General features: G+C 52.2%; 7 protein-coding genes across 7 annotated transcripts; 3 read left to right on the top strand and 4 right to left on the bottom strand.

Annotated features, from left to right (window-relative positions):
- Positions 1-1136: 1136 nt before the first annotated feature.
- On the bottom strand, positions 1137-4083 carry BO72DRAFT_487915 (uncharacterized protein). The gene has a single exon (XM_040948005.1). It carries the CDS (start codon positions 3772-3774, stop codon positions 1537-1539), a length of 2238 nt encoding a protein of 745 aa, XP_040798865.1. The 5' UTR covers positions 3775-4083; the 3' UTR covers positions 1137-1536.
- Positions 4084-4265: 182 nt separating this feature from the next.
- rvb2 (RuvB family ATP-dependent DNA helicase reptin) lies at positions 4266-6232 on the top strand. The gene is made up of 3 exons (XM_040945227.1): positions 4266-4373; positions 4439-4885; positions 4991-6232. Exons 1-3 carry the CDS (start codon positions 4365-4367, stop codon positions 5942-5944), a joined length of 1410 nt encoding a protein of 469 aa, XP_040798864.1. The 5' UTR covers positions 4266-4364; the 3' UTR covers positions 5945-6232.
- Positions 6202-7763, bottom strand: BO72DRAFT_450310 (GYF domain-containing protein). The gene has a single exon (XM_040945226.1). The coding sequence runs from the start codon at positions 7658-7660 to the stop codon at positions 6308-6310; it is 1353 nt and encodes a 450-aa protein (XP_040798863.1). The 5' UTR covers positions 7661-7763; the 3' UTR covers positions 6202-6307.
- Positions 7764-7873: 110 nt separating this feature from the next.
- On the top strand, positions 7874-9688 carry BO72DRAFT_409415 (polyubiquitin-binding protein UFD1). Its single transcript, XM_040942404.1, has 3 exons — positions 7874-8055; positions 8122-8439; positions 8495-9688. Exons 1-3 carry the CDS (start codon positions 8053-8055, stop codon positions 9278-9280), a joined length of 1107 nt encoding a protein of 368 aa, XP_040798862.1. The 5' UTR covers positions 7874-8052; the 3' UTR covers positions 9281-9688.
- Positions 9689-9709: 21 nt separating this feature from the next.
- Positions 9710-10947, top strand: BO72DRAFT_450308 (putative indole-diterpene biosynthesis protein PaxU). The gene has a single exon (XM_040945225.1). The coding sequence runs from the start codon at positions 9930-9932 to the stop codon at positions 10860-10862; it is 933 nt and encodes a 310-aa protein (XP_040798861.1). The 5' UTR covers positions 9710-9929; the 3' UTR covers positions 10863-10947.
- Positions 10948-11021: 74 nt separating this feature from the next.
- BO72DRAFT_190480 (DNA-directed RNA polymerase III core subunit RET1) lies at positions 11022-15079 on the bottom strand. The gene is made up of 3 exons (XM_040939533.1): positions 14922-15079; positions 14055-14848; positions 11022-13992 (listed from the first exon to the last, which is right to left on the bottom strand). The coding sequence occupies exons 1-3, from the start codon at positions 14982-14984 to the stop codon at positions 11181-11183; spliced, it is 3669 nt and encodes a 1222-aa protein (XP_040798860.1). The 5' UTR covers positions 14985-15079; the 3' UTR covers positions 11022-11180.
- Position 15080: 1 nt separating this feature from the next.
- Positions 15081-17239, bottom strand: BO72DRAFT_190487 (putative MFS sugar transporter). The gene is made up of 4 exons (XM_040939534.1): positions 16934-17239; positions 16572-16874; positions 16016-16520; positions 15081-15958 (listed from the first exon to the last, which is right to left on the bottom strand). Exons 1-4 carry the CDS (start codon positions 17005-17007, stop codon positions 15347-15349), a joined length of 1494 nt encoding a protein of 497 aa, XP_040798859.1. The 5' UTR covers positions 17008-17239; the 3' UTR covers positions 15081-15346.
- Between the last annotated feature and the right edge of the window lie 121 nt (positions 17240-17360).

Below are 17360 nucleotides of genomic sequence, written 5' to 3'. Positions count from 1 at the left end.
GGTTTTTTCCCGCCGACCCTCAACCGGCATCGAACCACCTAACATCGGCAAAGCGAAAAGAAGAAGGGCCCCAAGTCAGGCCACGCTTACATGGGTTTTAGCGTCGGACCGGCTGCCCGATCAAACAACTTCCTTCTCGGGGTGTTGTTGGCGGGCTCGGGAAGAACCACCGGCAATGGGGAATGGTTTCTTATTGACTGTGTTGTTCCCTTTCACTTGCTATGAGGGTTCAACTTGCATCATACGATATTGAATTCATGAAGTGGTGCTGATACTATGAGCATGGATCTGGACATTGTAAAGCAGGCGAGAAGAGCTGCTGATGTTGATTGCCTGAGGTTGGTTGGTTCAACTTGGTTGGTTCCGCTATACCTCCGCCCTCCGCAAGCTCAAGCTCAAGCTCAACCAGCTCTTTTGCCCACCTACTGGTTTTGCCGACGGGTATGAGATCTTCCGCCGGATGTTTCCTCAACCCGCAGTGCCTGTCATTTCCTAAAACATGCGCATAGCCTCTTGGGATTTCTAAACTTGTGTCTCAAGACTGAATCTAAAAATGAGAGGTGGTATGAGACTATATGACTGGTGGTCGAACTGTACAGTACTAGTTATTGTGATCAAGCTTCGTAAGGGGGTTATTTAAGCATTATGCGGCTGCCTGTTGTGGTTTCTTGAGTGATGTCGAACTATTGAGGTGTTGCAGGTCAACTTCCCAGCTTCGGTGCTTGGAGCTCTGTGGGGAGGTGGGTGAGTCAGCGTGGGGTGTGGGGCGGAGGGGGGGGGGGGGATCGGGACGACCGGGCAAGTTTTGGGAATGGTGCCAACTGGCGGGCATGCATCACACATCCAACTGAGGCCAGTAACTTAGGGTCGATCCGTATTACGTATGTTTATAGGTGCATAGAGGCCATGATTCGAAAACTGGAGGGACATATCAATAGGTCTCGCCCCCTTCAAAGCGAAGTAGGCTGATTAAGTAAAAACCGGCCGTAGATTACGCAGGGTCAGACGGGATCTCACCAGGCCAGCAGTCGGGTAGATTGTATACACTAACATTCACCTCATGTACATCGCCGCAGTTTTGGACGTTACTGGCTACCAAACAATGTGAAGACATACATATCAGATTCAATTTGCTGGCCAGAAACGCCTGTCCTATTCACCATGTCCAGGAAGACCTGAGCAAGCGCAGTCCCAAGGACATGCGCATGTACTGTACAAACATCCGTTGCTTTCATACTGTGCATCGACCAGGCATCAACTAGGATCAAATAGGGGCTAACTAGGCCCGGTTCAACCGGAACCTGGGAATAAATACAGAAGTATGAGAATGGGTTTGGTTTCTGAGAGTCTCACCAAAACACAAAACGAATGAGAAAGGAAATAAAATGTAACCCGAGAGGTATCCAGCGAAAATCAAAAGTCGGTGGGGGCTGCGTTTGTCACATTCATTATAAGCTGAAGCACTGAGAGCCGTCGTCGAGCCATGATGGTAAGGTGGTAAGGCACCTGCGACTGTCTGGTCTGGTCCCTTCCAACTTAGTCGATAACAATAGCCTCCTCAGTCTGCCGCCGGCGTTTCTTCTTGGCTTTCGTGAGCCCTTTCTTGCTCTCAGAATTCGGTGTTGAGTCTAACCTAACCTGGGATGAGAAGGAATACGGCGAGCTTGCGCGTGACTGACTTCCTCTTTCACCGTCAGAGACCGCAGATACACGAGGTCGCTTCCTGTCCCGCACTGAGCCTACTGAACTGCCCGAGCCCTGCACCGAATTTGGTACAGCAGGAAGTAGTGGCTGAGACAATGTTTCCGAGCCTTCGCGGATAGGTAGGAATCGATTCGCAGACTCTTCCAGTTTTTTGACCTTCGCCTCCAAATCTTCCCATTTAGCCGTCGTGGCTTGTTCGAGCTGCCGGAGATCCCATTGATGAGTCTGGAGGTCAGAAGGATAAGACTTCAACCTTTTGATATCGGCTCTCATGGTCTCATGTACTTCGGTGACTTGTGCGCTTAAACTCGCCAATTCCTCGGTGAGAGCCTGGCTCTGACTTCTCAGAGAATCTCGCTCTTCTTCCATTTTCTGGACCAACGATTCGTCCTCCGTTTTCCTTGATTCTATATAACTGCTGACGGTAGATGCAAGCTCCTTGACTTCATCTTGCACCGCTCGCAGACGGCCTGACAAAACATTCGTGTTCGAGATCTCTCCAGTGGATGGATTTGGCAAAGGCGCCAGCGACTGCCACAAAGCCTCATGTTGCTTGACCAAGGTCTCGACTTGCTGAGCTAGGTGATTCTGTTTTTGGAAGGTACTGTTTGACCGAGAACCCAGGTCCTTTTCCAAATTCTCTACCCTCGCATCAAGTTGAGGTAACCGTTGCTCGAAGTGCTTTGTTAGCAGCTTCATCCTGTCTATCATCTGTGCTGCGCCGGGGTACATTTCTTGCATAGCTTGTGCCATACTCCTAACTAGAGGCCCGGTTGACAGGTTGTTGTAGCGCATCTCAAGTGAATGTAGACCTATTTTGACACTCTCCAAGTTCTGCTCTGCGGTATGCAGTGCTGTCTCGAGTGCTGTGATTTGTCCATCCGAATTTGATTTGTCTTTGTTGAGGAAAATCTTGAGTTCGTCACAGAGTTGGCTGTTCTCACTTTTGATCGTGGAAATATCTACCTTGCTTTGTTCCAGGTGGGTTTTCAGGTGGTTTTTGAGCTCTTCCATTTCAGACATCGCAAGATCATCTTTCATTGCCTGTAATTCCTGAAGCTTGTCCATCCGCTCGATAAGGCTATGATATTTAGTGTCTTGAATCTGTTGCAGCTGGGTTTTTTCGCTGAGTGCCGAGCTCTGTGCAAGCCTATTTTCCACGGAATCCAAATGAGAATTGTAGCGCGCCATTTGGTCCGCCAGAAAACGGACAAACTTCTCGTCATAGTCGCGACGCAGATTATCCAGCAAGTCCCGATACTCCTCTATGTCTTGTTTGTTCTTGGTCTCAAGAGACTCCAGTCTACCGCCCACATCAAAGATTGAGGATAGTAATTTATCCATCTGATCTTTCGGAGGCACCGAATCTGATTGTTTGTTCAAAGCTGAGCTGAGGTGCGCAATGCGCTCACTCGTTTCCGTATTATGATCTGCGTGCCTTTTTAACGTGTTTGCATAGTCCCAAGAAGCTTTCTCTGTCCGGGTCACGCGGTCTTGGAGCTCTTTTAGTTTGTGCTCTAAAGTCACATTATAGTCTCGCAGCTTGGTGATCTCAGCCCTGGCGCTACCCAAATCGCTTCTTGCTGTCTGAACTTCGCGCTGCAAGTGCTTAGTCTGTTCGGATCTACTCGTATCGAAGACGGACGAGCCGAGTGTGAGCCGCAAAGCATTTTCGCGCTGTTGGTAAGTAGCATTATGCCTCTTGAGGGCCTCCTCGACACGTGTGAGCTCCGTGTCCTCATCTGCTTGAGATTTTTGGAAGAAAGCCGCAGTCGATGGAAAACTGTTGACGCTTTTGGCTTTTGTGCATAATGTCGCCGTAGCCTCCTTTCTTTTCTGTAATCGGTCTCTCTCCGACTTGCTATTGGCAGCGAGGATTGCGGCTTGGACCAGATCGGAGACACCGCGTATTAGGTGGTCGGGATTGGAAGTATTCCGTTCATTGACCGAGTGGGTGCTTAATTGCTGTGCACTGAGTCGCGAGTGAGTCTCGGACAATGTGCGGGCAGCAGTTGGTCTGAAAGGGCGAGCCAGACGGGGGTCGCGTGAGGGTGAGGTCTCTGGTTCCATGGCAACTTGTCAAGTTTTTAGGGAAAAACTGTCGAGTGATCTTGGTAAATCGATGGCCTTTCTACTCGATTGAATCCATGTTGCGGGAGACAATGTGGAGAGAGCGATCATTGAGGGTAAACATCACATTGGGAGATTATGGGGAAGTTGGTACAAGACAAGACCAGAAAAGGTAAATTGCTTACGTTCATGGATCCTGGTGCCCTGTGTACCAGTTGTCATGGACGCGATAAACAGAGCAACAAGCAGCTGGGGCAACAAGCAGTGGGAACGACGCGTGAAGCAGCCGAGACTGGCCCAGTGAACAGTTGGATCGCTGGCCCATCATTCACTTGCAGTGGTCTGTAGTGCCATCTCTTGTCGGCCGCCACAAATCTCAGAGGCACGGGCCCCGGCGCGAACGACAGTTTTCTGCCGGGCGGTGTGTCGGGCGGTATTCTGTGGGCTTGGCCGATTCTGCCCTGCGCAGCTCTTCCATTCAGTCTGCATTTCCGCAACGCCTGCAGACCAGTTTTGCGCTGGTACATCGAATTCACTTGCTACCTGTCACTCGTCCACAGGAAAATTTTTCGTGTCTGCAAGTAGTTGCGATGGCTGCCGTGAGTTGACCTCAAACACCTTCCCCAATCCTAGTTAACTCCCTCCCATTGCTGACTGTCGACAGCCAATTTCTACCGTTGCGGAGACCAAGGAGCTCCGGGGTTTGAACCTCATTGCTGCTCATTCGCATATTCGTGGCCTTGGTGTTGATATCGACTCTTTGCAGCCCAGAGCTTCCTCCCAGGGTCTTGTGGGTCAGGAAAAGGCCCGGAAGGCTGCCGCTGTCATTCTGCAGATGGTGAAGGAAGGCAAAATCGCTGGTCGAGCTGTGTTGATCGCAGGGCCTCCCAGCACGGGTAAAACAGCCATCGCCATGGGTATGGCCCAGTCACTTGGATCGGATGTTCCTTTCACCATGCTCGCTTCTTCCGAAATCTTCTCGATGGAGATGTCCAAGACGGAGGCTCTCACACAAGCTTTCCGGAAGTCCATCGGGGTTCGCATCAAGGAGGAAAGCGAAATAATTGAGGGCGAAGTTGTGGAGATCCAGATTGATAGAAGTGTGACCGGTGTAAGTAGATCTCTCACAAACCGTGATTCGAGACTTCACCCAGCACTCACTTCGATCTCACCTGATTTAATGCTTGGCGCAACATGCCGATGCTGACTTGCCCAGGGAAACAAACAAGGAAAGCTCACAATCAAGACAACGGATATGGAGACAATCTATGACATGGGAACGAAGATGATCGACTCGATGACCAAGGAGAGGGTGATGGCAGGAGACATCATTTCTATCGACAAGTCGTCCGGCAAAATCACCAAATTAGGACGTTCTTACGCACGCTCCCGGGATTATGATGCCATGGGCGCCGACACCAAATTTGTGCAATGTCCTGAGGGTGAGCTTCAGGTTCGCAAGGAGATCGTACACACTGTTAGCCTGCACGAAATCGATGTCATCAATTCGCGGTCACAGGGCTTCTTGGCCCTCTTCTCGGGTGACACGGGCGAGATCCGGAGTGAGGTCAGGGATCAGATCAACACCAAGGTGGCTGAGTGGAAGGAAGAAGGCAAGGCCGAGATTATCCCCGGTGTTCTGTTCATTGATGAGGTGCATATGCTGGATATCGAATGTTTCTCATACATCAACCGTGCTCTGGAGGCGGAACTGGCACCCATCGTTATTATGGCCAGCAACCGTGGCCACTCCAGGATCCGTGGCACTACCTACAGCTCTCCGCACGGATTGCCTTTGGACTTCCTTGACCGAGTGGTCATTGTCAGCACACAGCCTTACTCTGCGGACGAGATCAGACAGATCTTGGCCATTCGGGCACAGGAAGAGGAGATCGATCTCTCACCCGATGCCTTGGCACTTTTGACGAAAATCGGCCAAGAATCGAATCTGCGATACGCCAGCAACATCATCACAACATCTCATTTGCTCAGCCAGAAGCGCAAGGCGAAGGAAGTCAGCATTGATGATGTTCAGCGCAGCTATCGTCTATTCTACGACCCTGCTCGGAGCGTCAAGTTTGTCAACGCGTATGAGCAGCGGTTCATTGGCGATCAAGGTGCAGTGAGCTTCACTGCCCCCACAAATGGCGATGCCATGGAACTGTCATAGAGTTGGTTTCCTAAGGACGTTCTTGGAGTTATGCAAAGACGGTCATGCACGGATCTGTTTTCAGTGATCAGATGTCGCAGATGGAATGGTGTAGGCAAGGAGTAATCCAGCCACTCCCTCGTCTACTTGACTCGATCTGTTTGTTGTTTTCACATCAATTGCTTGATGTATGATATTGCCGGCGCTTTTTGAGAAGTCAACGTATGGGCACTTTGATTTTAGGGTCAGATTTTAGTCAAAAGTGAGCCTAGTCTAGGCTCGAATGATAATGATGAGATTAATATTCCCAAGAACCCGGGTATCCGACGATGCTAATTTACATATACAATATTCGCCTCATGACATAGACTGGGCACGCCAGTCTCAAACAAAGGTAGCTGTACTGTTCCACTGACTGCCGTCATTCGTTTGGCGAAACTCAACTCCTTCCCCAAAATATCCTGCATTTCTCCAAGACTCCATCGTAGGAGCATCGTATGGGCCATGTATGACTCCACCGTCACGAGCATCGGACCACCGAAACTCCCACATCGCAGGGGATTCTTCCACGGAGTTGGAGGAGTCTGCAGACGGAGGATCGACCCAGTCCTCGCCGGTCTCGCGGCGGTACTGCCTTGTAAGGATCTCGCGTTCAGTGTCATAGATCTCTGCCTGCCCTCTAGTCATGAGGATGTCAGCAGCACCGGTGATCTCTTCGATAGCCTGCTTTCTGGCCACTTCCTTTGGATCGTCATCTGTCATTTCCGCATCCTCAGGCGCAGCGTCACTCTGCTTTTTGCGGTTTTTATTGCGATTGGACTGCCATTTTTGCTTCTTTTGAGCGCCCTTGCCTATTCTTGCCAGAGCTTCTAAGATCGTCTCGCCTCGTTCCAGATGGGTGATTAGAGTTCTCAAGACATCCGCGGTGAGTACACTATCGTCTTTGCGCTCTTTTTCCTTGCGCTCTTCCTCCCGCTTCTCTGCAGCTTCCCTGGCGCGTCGGATGTCCTTCTTAGAGACCCCCTGCAGCCACGTGTCGTAGACCGCGTCGGGATCTGCTGCCTTTCGGACATAGTTTCCTTGGTCATCGAAGCGACCTTCTTCTTGTTCGGTGCGCATGTTGAAAGCGTCTAGGAGTGGTGCATGCTTCTTCTTCGCACCCGCACCCAGTTCTTCATCCAGCTCCTCGTCGGGTCTAGCGCGCTCTTCATCCCCGACCTCGCTTTCGCTTTCGTCCTCCTCGTCCTCGATTGTGTCAGCCCCCTTGGTAAAATCTGCGTGCACCGTCCCGCCACTCTTGGACGAGGCAACCTGTCCTTCTATCTCGTCGTCCCGCAGGAACCGGACGTTCTTCTTGTTTTTGCGCATGGCTTCATCGGCATCAATCTCCTCGGGCCCAAAGTCCTCCTGCAATTCAGCAAACATGTCATCGTCCTCAGCGTCGTGCTTCTCTCGGCTTGCCTTTGACTTGGCCTCAATGCGCGCTGAGAAGCCCTCGTTTTCACTGTCGGAGTCGTAACCGTCCAAGTTGACGGCTTTGCGGCGGACTTGTTGGCCTCGGCGTCCGATTTCGTCGGCATCTAGAACTGCGTCTTCTTCTAGTGCATCGGGAGCAAGAGCAGAGGGGTTTCGCAGATCAAAACGAGGCTTCTTGGTCGATGAGCCGTCCTCGTCCTCGTGGCGAGTACGGGTGAAGTCTTCACCTGCCCGCTTGGGGCGGGGCTGAGAGGCTGACATGGAAAGACGCGGGAGGGAATCACGGATCGCAGTAGACTGTCAACTCTAGATTTGCTTGCAAATGAGCCAGAAGGTCGGGACGAACAGAGGTAAGAATCAAGACATTTTGAAGCTGCACTGCGTTGTCTGGGGTCGGGTCGGAAAATCAAAGCGGAGCCGCGCCATTTGCGTCACCGCAGGCGATCCGATTGATCGGCCGAACGTACCTGGACTCCCGTCACTCTCTACAACTGCTCGAGCTCTGTTTGCTACACCTCAGTACTTCTTGACATCTCTTCCCTGGCTTGTCGCCTTCGGCCATACCATACATCACAAGCCGCTATTGAGTCTTACTCCCAACACTCATATCTCTTCCAGCTTCCAATCATCTCCTTAGCTAGCTCCCGTTGGTCATGGTGGGTTCCCCCTCCCCGCTTTCACGCCGTCAAGTCACTCAGATATCCCATACTAAACGGAAGCAGTTTCAGTCCGGTTACTGGGAGGACGATCCGATGGAGGGGGTGCTTGGCTCCAGTATGCTTCGTCGTGGAGGAGCAGCCCGCCGTTTCGATGAATATTACCGATGCTACCCTGTTGCGATGATGCCCGGTCCAGAGAGAGAAAATGTCAACCACGGCGGCAAGGTCATCATGCCGCCTAGCGCTTTGGACAAGCTGACGCGTCTGCATATCACATACCCCATGTTGTTTGAGCTTCACAATGGTGCCAGGGAAAGAATGACCCATGCGGGTGTCTTGGAATTCATTGCGGAGGAGGGGAAGATCTACCTGCCATTCTGGGTAGGTCCCTGCCACAACCTATACATGGTCGCGGAGCTGATAATTGGTGCTATAGTTGATGCAAACACTTCTTCTGGAGCCTGGCGATCTAGTTCAGATCAAATCCACCGACCTATCACCGGGCCAGTTCATCAAGCTACAGGCTCAGTCAACCAGTTTCCTCGACATCAGTGACCCCAAGGCCGTGCTGGAGAATGCCTTCCGAAACTTCTCTTGCCTTACCAAGGGTGACGTCTTCACATTCGCCTACAACGACCAGGTCTACGAGATGGCTGTCTTAGAAACCAAGCCTTCTGGCCAGAGCAACGCTATCTCAGTCCTCGAGACCGATCTTGAAGTCGACTTTGCGCCTCCGGTGGGCTACGAGGAGCCGCAACGTCCCAGTGGAACCAGTACGCCTCGCAGCGGAGTGAGCGGCAAGTTGCCGTCCGGTGGCTTGCTACATCCCCATGGCACCATGGCACAGTCAATCAATTATGCTGCCATCGCACCCGAGTCAACCGACGCCGCTGCCGGAGCAAGGGCTGTGTCGTCAAACTTCCTTGTCGGTGGACAGCGTTTGAACGCTAAGAAAGGTAGTAAAACCCCCACTCCCAAACCATCCACTCCCACACCCGGTGCTACCAACCCTCAGCATCCTCCTCCGGTCAGGAGAACCAACGGGCCGCAGCCTCTTCGACTGCCCCCGAATCAGCTTTTCTTTGGATACGCAATCAAGCCTGTGAAGAAGCGCGATGAGACCGGGCAGGTTGTTGAAGGAGACAAGCCCCGATTCCAAGGATCCGGGCAAACTTTGAGAGGAAAGAAGAAGGACGCCAGTGGCTCTGCTACGCCTACCTAGTCGAGAACAGCGAGCAATTCGAAACGGTGCAACGCAGGTCCGGCAATGTCTTACGGGCGCATTGAGACCCAAGCCCTTGTACAAGCCCTAGGTTCGGTACATTCCTGGGGGTTGAATGACAAACTCATGAGTGATAGACTGAGACACGGGACAAAAGCAGGACGAAATTAGAGCATAGCGAGGACTGGCGTTTGATAGGTTTAGCTTTAGTACCAATTCTGATCGGGAGGTTTTTCTCGTGTTTTTCGATGTTCCCGGGGAGAGCCATGCTGACCAGTGAGTAATCATAAAATCCGCATTGCCGCCATGTCAAAGACTCTCTCCACTCTTGAGGTGATGCTCGAGTCTAGTGCTTAGGAGCTGAAAATCAACGAGTCATAAATACTACCTCTAGTGACGGTAAACCGGGTGGCTGATTGTATAATCTAGGATTCAAGAGTCTGGCTAGCGCAACTCCGTATTCTTCCAATTTATACCAAAGAAACCTCCCGAGTGTTGACTTCTTTTTTCCCGGTTTCTCGCCTCGGTTCTATAGGATCTACCGAATACTCCGTTCTACACAAAAACAATCAAACCTTCCCTCCCTTTCTCTCTCACCCTCCAAACCTCGCAATTCAATTCCAAAGAGACACACCACTACAGCAAAACAATGACCACCACCACCCACACCGCATCCACCCCTCCCCCCAACCCCCTCAAAGCCTTCACTCAACTCTCCCCCTCCGTCTACATCCACCGTCCAGCCAATGCTCCCCACAAACCAGAGCAGATCATAATCCTCGCCTTCTGGATGAACGCCCACCCGCGCACCCTCACCAAATACCTAACCACCTACCTCGACCTCTACCCCCGCGCCACGATCCTGTACACGCTCTCCACCTCCCTGGATTTTTTGATCAATTTCACCGCCCGCACGCAGCACGCGCGCCTGCAACCCGCCGTCACCGCTCTCCGGGCCGCCGCCGCCGCCGCCGACGCCGACGCAACAACCAGCCGGGACGACCCAAACCCCGGGCCGGGCTCCTCCCACCCCCGCGTCTACATCCACATGTTCTCCAACGGCGGCACCTTCGCCGTCGCCCACCTGCTCGAGGCCTACCGGGCTGCCACGGGCCGCCCGCTGGCCGTCGAGGCCATGCTCTACGACAGCGCGCCGGGCACCTCGACCTTCCGCGGCGGCATGCGCGCGCTGGCCGTCGGGTTGCCGGCGAACCCGGTGCTGCGGCTGCTGGGGATGCTGGTGCTGGCGGGGATTATGGGGTGGTCGATGCTGTTGACAGCCGTCATGCCGCGCGCGGATGGGGTGATGGTCGGGCGGCGGGGGACGGTGGATGCGGGGTTGGTGGTGCGGGGGGGTTCCCGCACGGAGGGGGCGGAGGCTGCGCCGAGGAGATGTTATCTGTACTCCGAGGGGGATCGGGTGGTCGATGCGAGGGATGTGGAGAGTCATGCTGAGGAGGTTGCGCGGCGGGGGTGGGAGGTCGAGAGGGTCAAGTTTGACGGGTCGGCGCATGTGTCGCATATGAGGACCGATCCGGAACGCTACTGGGGGGTCGTGAAGAGGTATTTTGGCGGGGTTTAGACTGACAGTACTGTCAATTGAAGGCGTGTGAGTGAAATACCGGTATACATATCCAGTGTTTGTATGATACTCTTTTAAGTCAAAACTGTTCTATTCAAATTCGACCGCATCGCCGAGCGCTATGCATGCAAACGTTATGTACAAGCGAAAACCCCCTTTCCCAAGCAGGAGCCTCCCAATGATGCTCTAAACGCCTCCTTTTTTGTCTCTCAAATGACCTGAACTTTTTCCCTTCCGTTTGTTTTACTTTTTATATCTCGCCAGAAATGGAAGACTGACAGAAGTGCTTGTGATGTTGATGTATTGAACCGTCTTCGTCTACCGACCCTTCATCTCGGGAAACTCATCTTCCAACTTCAATCGCGCGGTGACATTCATACTCATCAGCTCCTGGATGAGAAGCTTGGCGGCGTACGGAATTGCCATCTTCACCACACTTCGAGAGGACTTGCACCGTTGACACCAGTTCAGATAACCCATGAAACCACACTGCTCGCACACATCGATCTCGTGTCGATCGGACGAGATCATCAGTCGCTCCAGCAGCAGCTGACTGGTACCGTACGCAATCAGACAATCACGCTCCATCTCACCGAGACGGAGCCCACCGTCACGGGAACGACCCTCCGTGGGCTGGCGGGTGAGAATGGCGCGCGGTCCGCGAGCACGCGAGTGCATCTTGTCCTGAACCATGTGCTTGAGTTTCTGGTAGTAGATGGGACCGGTGAAGACATAGAATGGCAGAGCCTCGCCCGTGATACCGGAGGTAAGATAGTCTTTACCACCATAGCTGAAGCCGTGGTCGATCAGGATCTGAGACGCCTCTTGAACCGGAGTGCCGCCGAAGCAAGTGCCGTAGCCATGGTGGCCGGCCAAGACACCGGCTTTGCCTGCAACAAGCTCCAACATCTTTCCGACTGTCATACGAGAGGGGAAACCGTGAGGGTTCATGATGATGTCCGGGTTGATTCCTTGGTCGGTAAAGGGCATGTCGGCTTGGTCGGCGATAATACCCACGACACCCTTCTGTCCGTGACGGGAGGAGAACTTGTCACCGACTTCGGGACGACGTGTTTGTCGAGTTAAGACCTTGACCAGCTGGTTCTCGTTTTCGGTCACAGAAATCATGACCTTGTCAATGTAAGCAGGATCGGGAAGCTTGTAGGTCATGGGAGTTGGCATATAAGAAACAGGCCGGCCAGGGTCAGAGCTGGCGAACCCAGAGGACATCGACTGGTCGGGCGTGGACTTGTTGATGTAGACTTCACCGGCGTTGACCTGCTCACCCACAGCAGCCAGACCATCGCTTTCGAGCAGAGCATGTTTCCTGATCGGCGCATCGTTCTCATACTGCGGTCCACTCAAGCGGTCCTTGGTGCCGTTCGAGTAACTCTTCAAGTTGGTGACGTATTTTTTGAACACCTGACATCTTCCGAATCCACGATCCACAGATCCCTTGTTCAACACGAGGGCATCCTCAATATCGTATCCTGAGTAACTCATGACCGCAACAGTTGCATTCTGTCCAGCGGGTAGTTGGTCGTACTTGACCAGCTCGATCGTGCGGGACTTAACCATCGGCTTCTGCGGGTAGACCATGAGATATAAGATAGAATCAATCCGCAAGAATTGATTCGAGGCAATCGCACCGATTGCTTGTTTACCCATAGCACATTGATAAGTGTTACGGGGCGACTGGTTGTGGTGGGGATACGGGATCAGACCGGCGACAGCTCCAAGAACAGTAAACGGCTCAATCTCCAGGTGAGTCGTTGTTTCAGTAATATCTTTCTCGTAGATAGCAATTAATGAATCGTTCTCCTCGTTCACATCAAGATATTCCACCAATCCCTGAGCAAGGAAGTCATCGAAAGCCATGGTACCATCCCGCAGCTTCTCAAGATGATGGGCCTTCACGCGAGATTTGCCGTTATCAACAATAACAAGCGGTCTGCAGATTCTTCCGTCATCGGTGGCTACGTGAACAGCCCGCTGGTGGTGGTTGATGTAAATGCTTACGAACTCGGAAATTCGACCCATCCGACGGAGTCTTCGGAAAGCATTGAGGAAGAATTTCGGTCGTCGAGTGAGCGCCATAGGAGTACCATTGATCGAGATAGTGTAGCACCCCGGGCCATAAAGTTCCTTTCCACCGACTGTGGAAATGTCTTCAGCACCGAGCATGAAGATCAAGTTCCGGATAGGGCCCTCCTCGTCATTCGTTGTAATGTGGGTCATGAGTGCCAGATTCTTCACGAGACCACAAGCTTCACCTTCCGGAGTATCGGCTGGACAGAGCATACCGAAGTTGGATGGTTGCAGTGCTCTGGGACCACTGACCTTTCTGGTCTTTTCGAACTGACTGCTGATACGCGTCATCATACCCAGAGCGGCAAGGTAACTCAACCGACTTAGCACATGTGTCACACCTGCACGTTCCATGCGGAAACGTTTCAAACTCCAGTTTCCGGTGGAAATAGCGCGGTTCATTCCTTGAGTAATGTGGTTGCTGTGCATCGTAATCACGCTATAAGCATCAAAGGCCTCAGCACGATTCCGCTTGTTCAGCACTTTGTCGATGTTCATTTTGATATCAAAGCAGAACTTCTTGAACAAGTCCTCGAAAAGCAGAGCCAACAGCTGGCCAGCCAGTTCCAACCGCTTGTTTCCGAGATAGTCGCGATCGTCTACTAGAGTAGCATCATTCTTGGCCATGAGAACACGACGAGCCATGTGTGCGACATAGATAGCCTTAGGTCGGAAATCCATGTTCTTGACTTCGATATGAGAGATGATAACGGAAGCGATGGCTTCCACAGCCTCTTGCACATGAGTTCGGCGATATGTGGATTGCTTGCGATTGATTTTGATCCGTGCGCCAATCCAGTCGAGTGCCTGTTGCTGGGTATAGATACCAAGCTTGATCGCCTCTTCGAAATTGATTGCAAAATCTTCCTGGTAGACCTTGTCGACACCGGCGACGAGCAAGAGCATCTCTTTGTCGGTGTGGATACCCATGGCCTTGAGCAGGATCACGATGGGGATGTCCTCGCTGAGAACGTTGTGTTTCACGTAGAGTTTGTCTTTCTTCAATACGATATAACTTTTGGATTTACGTTCGTTGGAAGAACTGCACAAACAGATTAGTACCAGTGCCCACCAATGGAATGGGAAAAAGCGGCAGAGTGTTACCTAGTGACCGAGGCCTGGACAATCTCTTTCTTGGGATCCGTCTCGACGATGATTCTGTTCTTGCTCAACTGCTCCTGAACGAGGATGACCTTCTCTGTACCGTTGACGATAAAATAACCACCAGGGTCAAGAGGGCACTCATTCAAGACGGACATCTCCGCTGGGGTCTTGTTCGCCAACGCGCACTTCGAACTCCGAAGCATGACCGGCATTCTTCCAATGGCCACGCCTTTCCTCATAACCCTTTGGCGTCCACGAACATACTCAAAGTCGACTTGAATGGGCGCCGCGTAGGTTGTGTCACGAAGGCGACATTCGTGCGGGGCCACAGTGGACTCTGAGAAATCGGCCCGGACATCTTGCGGCTCGTCTGCACGTCGAGGGAATCCCAGGTAGATGTTGGTGAACTTTATGTAGAAGTTGTGGTCGACATCGCTGCGGATTGTGGAGCTGGATTCTACGATCTTCTTCAATTGAACCTCGACCAGGTAGTTGTATGAGTCGATGTGCTGCTTCACCAGACCTTTGACCTTGAGGAATGCCGGCAGCAGGTTCCATTTATCCTTGGCGGTGTTGATCGGATCCGTTAGGCCCTTGTTGTAGTAGAACGGCTCGAGAAGAGCATCGAAGGGATCTCGGTGGCGGTACGAAGTGTGAGAATGCTCCTCATCGGAAGCTTGCGGCTGTTCCTCGACGACGGGAGTTGGCTCTTCTGGGGGCGGAGCAGGTTTGGACTGAGAGGCGCGTCTGCGTTTGGAAGCATCGGTGGTTCCTGGCCTGGAAGAGGCAGCGGCCTAAGACGTCGCATAAGGTTAATGAGGGCGGCGAGAGACGGCGCGGTAATCTTTCTTTTTAACTCCAACTTACCTCTCCAGATTGCGTGGACCGCAAGTTGGCCGCAGAAATCGGCGCTCTCCTACGAGGAGGCATTGCTGATCAGAACTTGCGGGTCTTGCTGCAGGTCGATCAAGGGTGGTGAAGAGCGGGCGTCACGGCATTCTAGATTGACGGCACAATTTCTTCTTTATCAGCGAGGGGATTATCCGAACTATTTTCCATTCGGCAGAGGGGCAGGTTACATAATCTGAAGCTATCCTTATATGGTTAGATCATAGTCCGGCTTACAAATTCTCGTGCTAACCCCAAATCAGAATGTCATTCGGCCCCGCCGGCTGTTTTACCTTATCTCCGGCTAACGCTGACGCTTTGACCCACCCCTTGAATCTGTCGGTTGTCATCAGTTCAATTGCAATTTGTGCACAGATCGAATTATTCCGGGCGACCATCGCTGATCAGGGCATAGATCGGGTGGTCCGGCGAAGAACATTCAGGAGGGACTGCGAGCCCACAGCCTTCGACTTGAATGCTTCTTCGATCTCGTCCAGCGATCTGCCTTTGGTCTCTGGCATCATGACTGCGCATACAAAGGTCGTGACAAGTGTGCATCCCGCGAATAGGAAATATGCACCAAAGCTGCTTCTCGAAAGTAGAATTGGTGTAGCAAGTGCTACTAGGAAGTTAGCCGCCCAGTTGCTCCCGTGAGCTAAGCTAGTTGCTGAGGCACGAGTCCTTTGTGGCTGTATCTCTGCTGCATAGATCTTAATGCCGACAGCCCAGCTCAAAGAGTATATCACGGCAAATATGTAGATGCTGACTATGACAACCCATCGCCCCGCTCCACTTGAGCTGTGAACTGCCCTGCTTGCATATAGAGCTCCTATCAGGAGTATCGTGAAGCTGAGGCCGATGCCACCATAAATGGTAGTGTGTCGACGACCCCATTTGTCGGCCCATATGAGTGCAGGGATAGTGACAGCGAAAATAACAATTGCAGAGACGCCGGAAGCGAAGAAGCTTGCTGATGAGGATGCAAGTCCTGCTTGCTCGAATAGAAGAGGAGCATACTGAGAAGACAAGAGATCAGTGCTGTGATCACCAGAGGTCGGCGAGGAGAACCTTACATAAAGAACACCGTCAATCCCACTGAGCTGTTGCATTGCCATGAGGAAGACAGCTAGAATGGTGCGAGTCCGAACGTCTTTAGAGAAGAGATCGAAAATCTTGTCCTTGGCTGACTTTGCTTGGGCCTGGGGAACTGATGAAGCACGTTCTCTGCTGGAGGTGCTTACAACTTCAGCGACAAGAACTCTGTCCTGCTCAATTTCAGCCTTCTCGCGTTCCGCCTGGCTTACCCCCAGGTAGTCCCAAGCCGCAGTAGCCTCGGTTCGGCGACCGTGAATGGTCAACCATCGGGGCGACGGGACCAGCCAGAGCCAAGAAGCAACCGAGAAAGCCACTGCCAAACAAGCAAGAATCAGGAAGGGAGTACGCCACGAGAATGAAGATTCCAGGCGAGCCGTTCCATAACATGTGAAGAAACCCACTACCAAACCCAATGTGATGAGCAACTGAGGGCCGGTGGTTAAAGCACCTCTGACGTCGGGCGGCGAAATCTCGCAGATATAACTGTGTAGCGTCAGACAGACTGATTTTGGTTAGAGGGGATGTCGGACATACACTACCAAAGTTCCAAGGTACAAGCCCTCCCCTATGCCCTCGATGCATCGCCCTGTTACGAACATGCCAATGTGAACAGCTGCTGCCTCAAGGCCTGCTCCAATTCCAAATATCAAGGCACCAATACTGATGCCTTTTGGCCTACCCCGTTTGTCTGCCAAGTAACCTGCAAAGAATGAAGATATTGCGGCAGGAATAAGGATAGACGACACGATCAGCCCGTGGATCACTGCAGCCTGGCTTCCGAACCGTGAGGTGAAACTTTCCATGACGGTCACGGGGCCAATGATCCCTGTATCCATTCTAATATTTAGGCATCAGTATTGAAGTTGAGATAACTGGGGTCAGAAGTAAATAGATACCCAAAGAGGAGTCCTCCGCAGGAGCACAATATACTAGCAGTGACATATTGCGGAGGTTTCTGGAGGATTTTCATGGTTATAGGATTGTGGGAGGGCAGGGTGGAATCACAAGATGAGCCACAGAACTGACAATCGGTTGAGACCGATGCTTTTCATAAACCATGAGAGAAAGAGGGGCAGTGAAAGGGAACAAGGAAAGAGGGGAAAGGGACCATAGCTCTGGAAATACCCGGATCCACTGACGGCAATTGATATGACCCACCCTCACCATCGAACTGCTAGTAATCTCAGCACTTCTGCAGTGACCAGTCTGGACAAAGATGCTTCGCGATTTTCTTATGTCAGGACGGCATGCTACCAGGGAGCGAAGGCCATTGAGAATACGCTGTAAAGATAAACTCATATCGACCCAGGTATGCTTGCACTA

This window comes from Aspergillus fijiensis (genome assembly GCF_003184825.1).
Source record: "Aspergillus fijiensis CBS 313.89 unplaced genomic scaffold BO72scaffold_44, whole genome shotgun sequence".
Taxonomy (NCBI): Eukaryota; Fungi; Ascomycota; class Eurotiomycetes; order Eurotiales; family Aspergillaceae; genus Aspergillus; species Aspergillus fijiensis.
The sequence above is the reverse complement of the archived record's forward strand: the minus strand, read 5'-3'. Positions and strand labels throughout refer to the sequence as shown.

Excerpts from the sequence above, each read along its gene's own strand:
- BO72DRAFT_190487 (XM_040939534.1), bottom strand. The coding sequence starts at position 17,007 with ATGAAAATCCTCCAGAAACCTCCGCAATATGTCACTGCTAGTATATTG. Across the intron at positions 16,521-16,571 it reads TACCTTGGAACTTTGGTAGT|TTATATCTGCGAGATTTCGC; the intron begins GTATGTCCGACA and ends GACGCTACACAG. Across the intron at positions 15,959-16,015 it reads GGATTGACGGTGTTCTTTAT|TATGCTCCTCTTCTATTCGA; the intron begins GTAAGGTTCTCC and ends TTGTCTTCTCAG.
- rvb2 (XM_040945227.1), top strand. Across the intron at positions 4,886-4,990 it reads TTGATAGAAGTGTGACCGGT|GGAAACAAACAAGGAAAGCT; the intron begins GTAAGTAGATCT and ends TGACTTGCCCAG.
- BO72DRAFT_450308 (XM_040945225.1), top strand. The coding sequence starts at position 9,930 with ATGACCACCACCACCCACACCGCATCCACCCCTCCCCCCAACCCCCTC.
- BO72DRAFT_409415 (XM_040942404.1), top strand. Across the intron at positions 8,440-8,494 it reads AGATCTACCTGCCATTCTGG|TTGATGCAAACACTTCTTCT; the intron begins GTAGGTCCCTGC and ends TTGGTGCTATAG.
- BO72DRAFT_190480 (XM_040939533.1), bottom strand. The coding sequence starts at position 14,984 with ATGCCTCCTCGTAGGAGAGCGCCGATTTCTGCGGCCAACTTGCGGTCC. Across the intron at positions 14,849-14,921 it reads GGTCCACGCAATCTGGAGAG|GCCGCTGCCTCTTCCAGGCC; the intron begins GTAAGTTGGAGT and ends GCGACGTCTTAG. Across the intron at positions 13,993-14,054 it reads GTCCAGGCCTCGGTCACTAG|TTCTTCCAACGAACGTAAAT; the intron begins GTAACACTCTGC and ends CTGTTTGTGCAG.
- BO72DRAFT_450310 (XM_040945226.1), bottom strand. The coding sequence starts at position 7,660 with ATGTCAGCCTCTCAGCCCCGCCCCAAGCGGGCAGGTGAAGACTTCACC.
- BO72DRAFT_487915 (XM_040948005.1), bottom strand. The coding sequence starts at position 3,774 with ATGGAACCAGAGACCTCACCCTCACGCGACCCCCGTCTGGCTCGCCCT.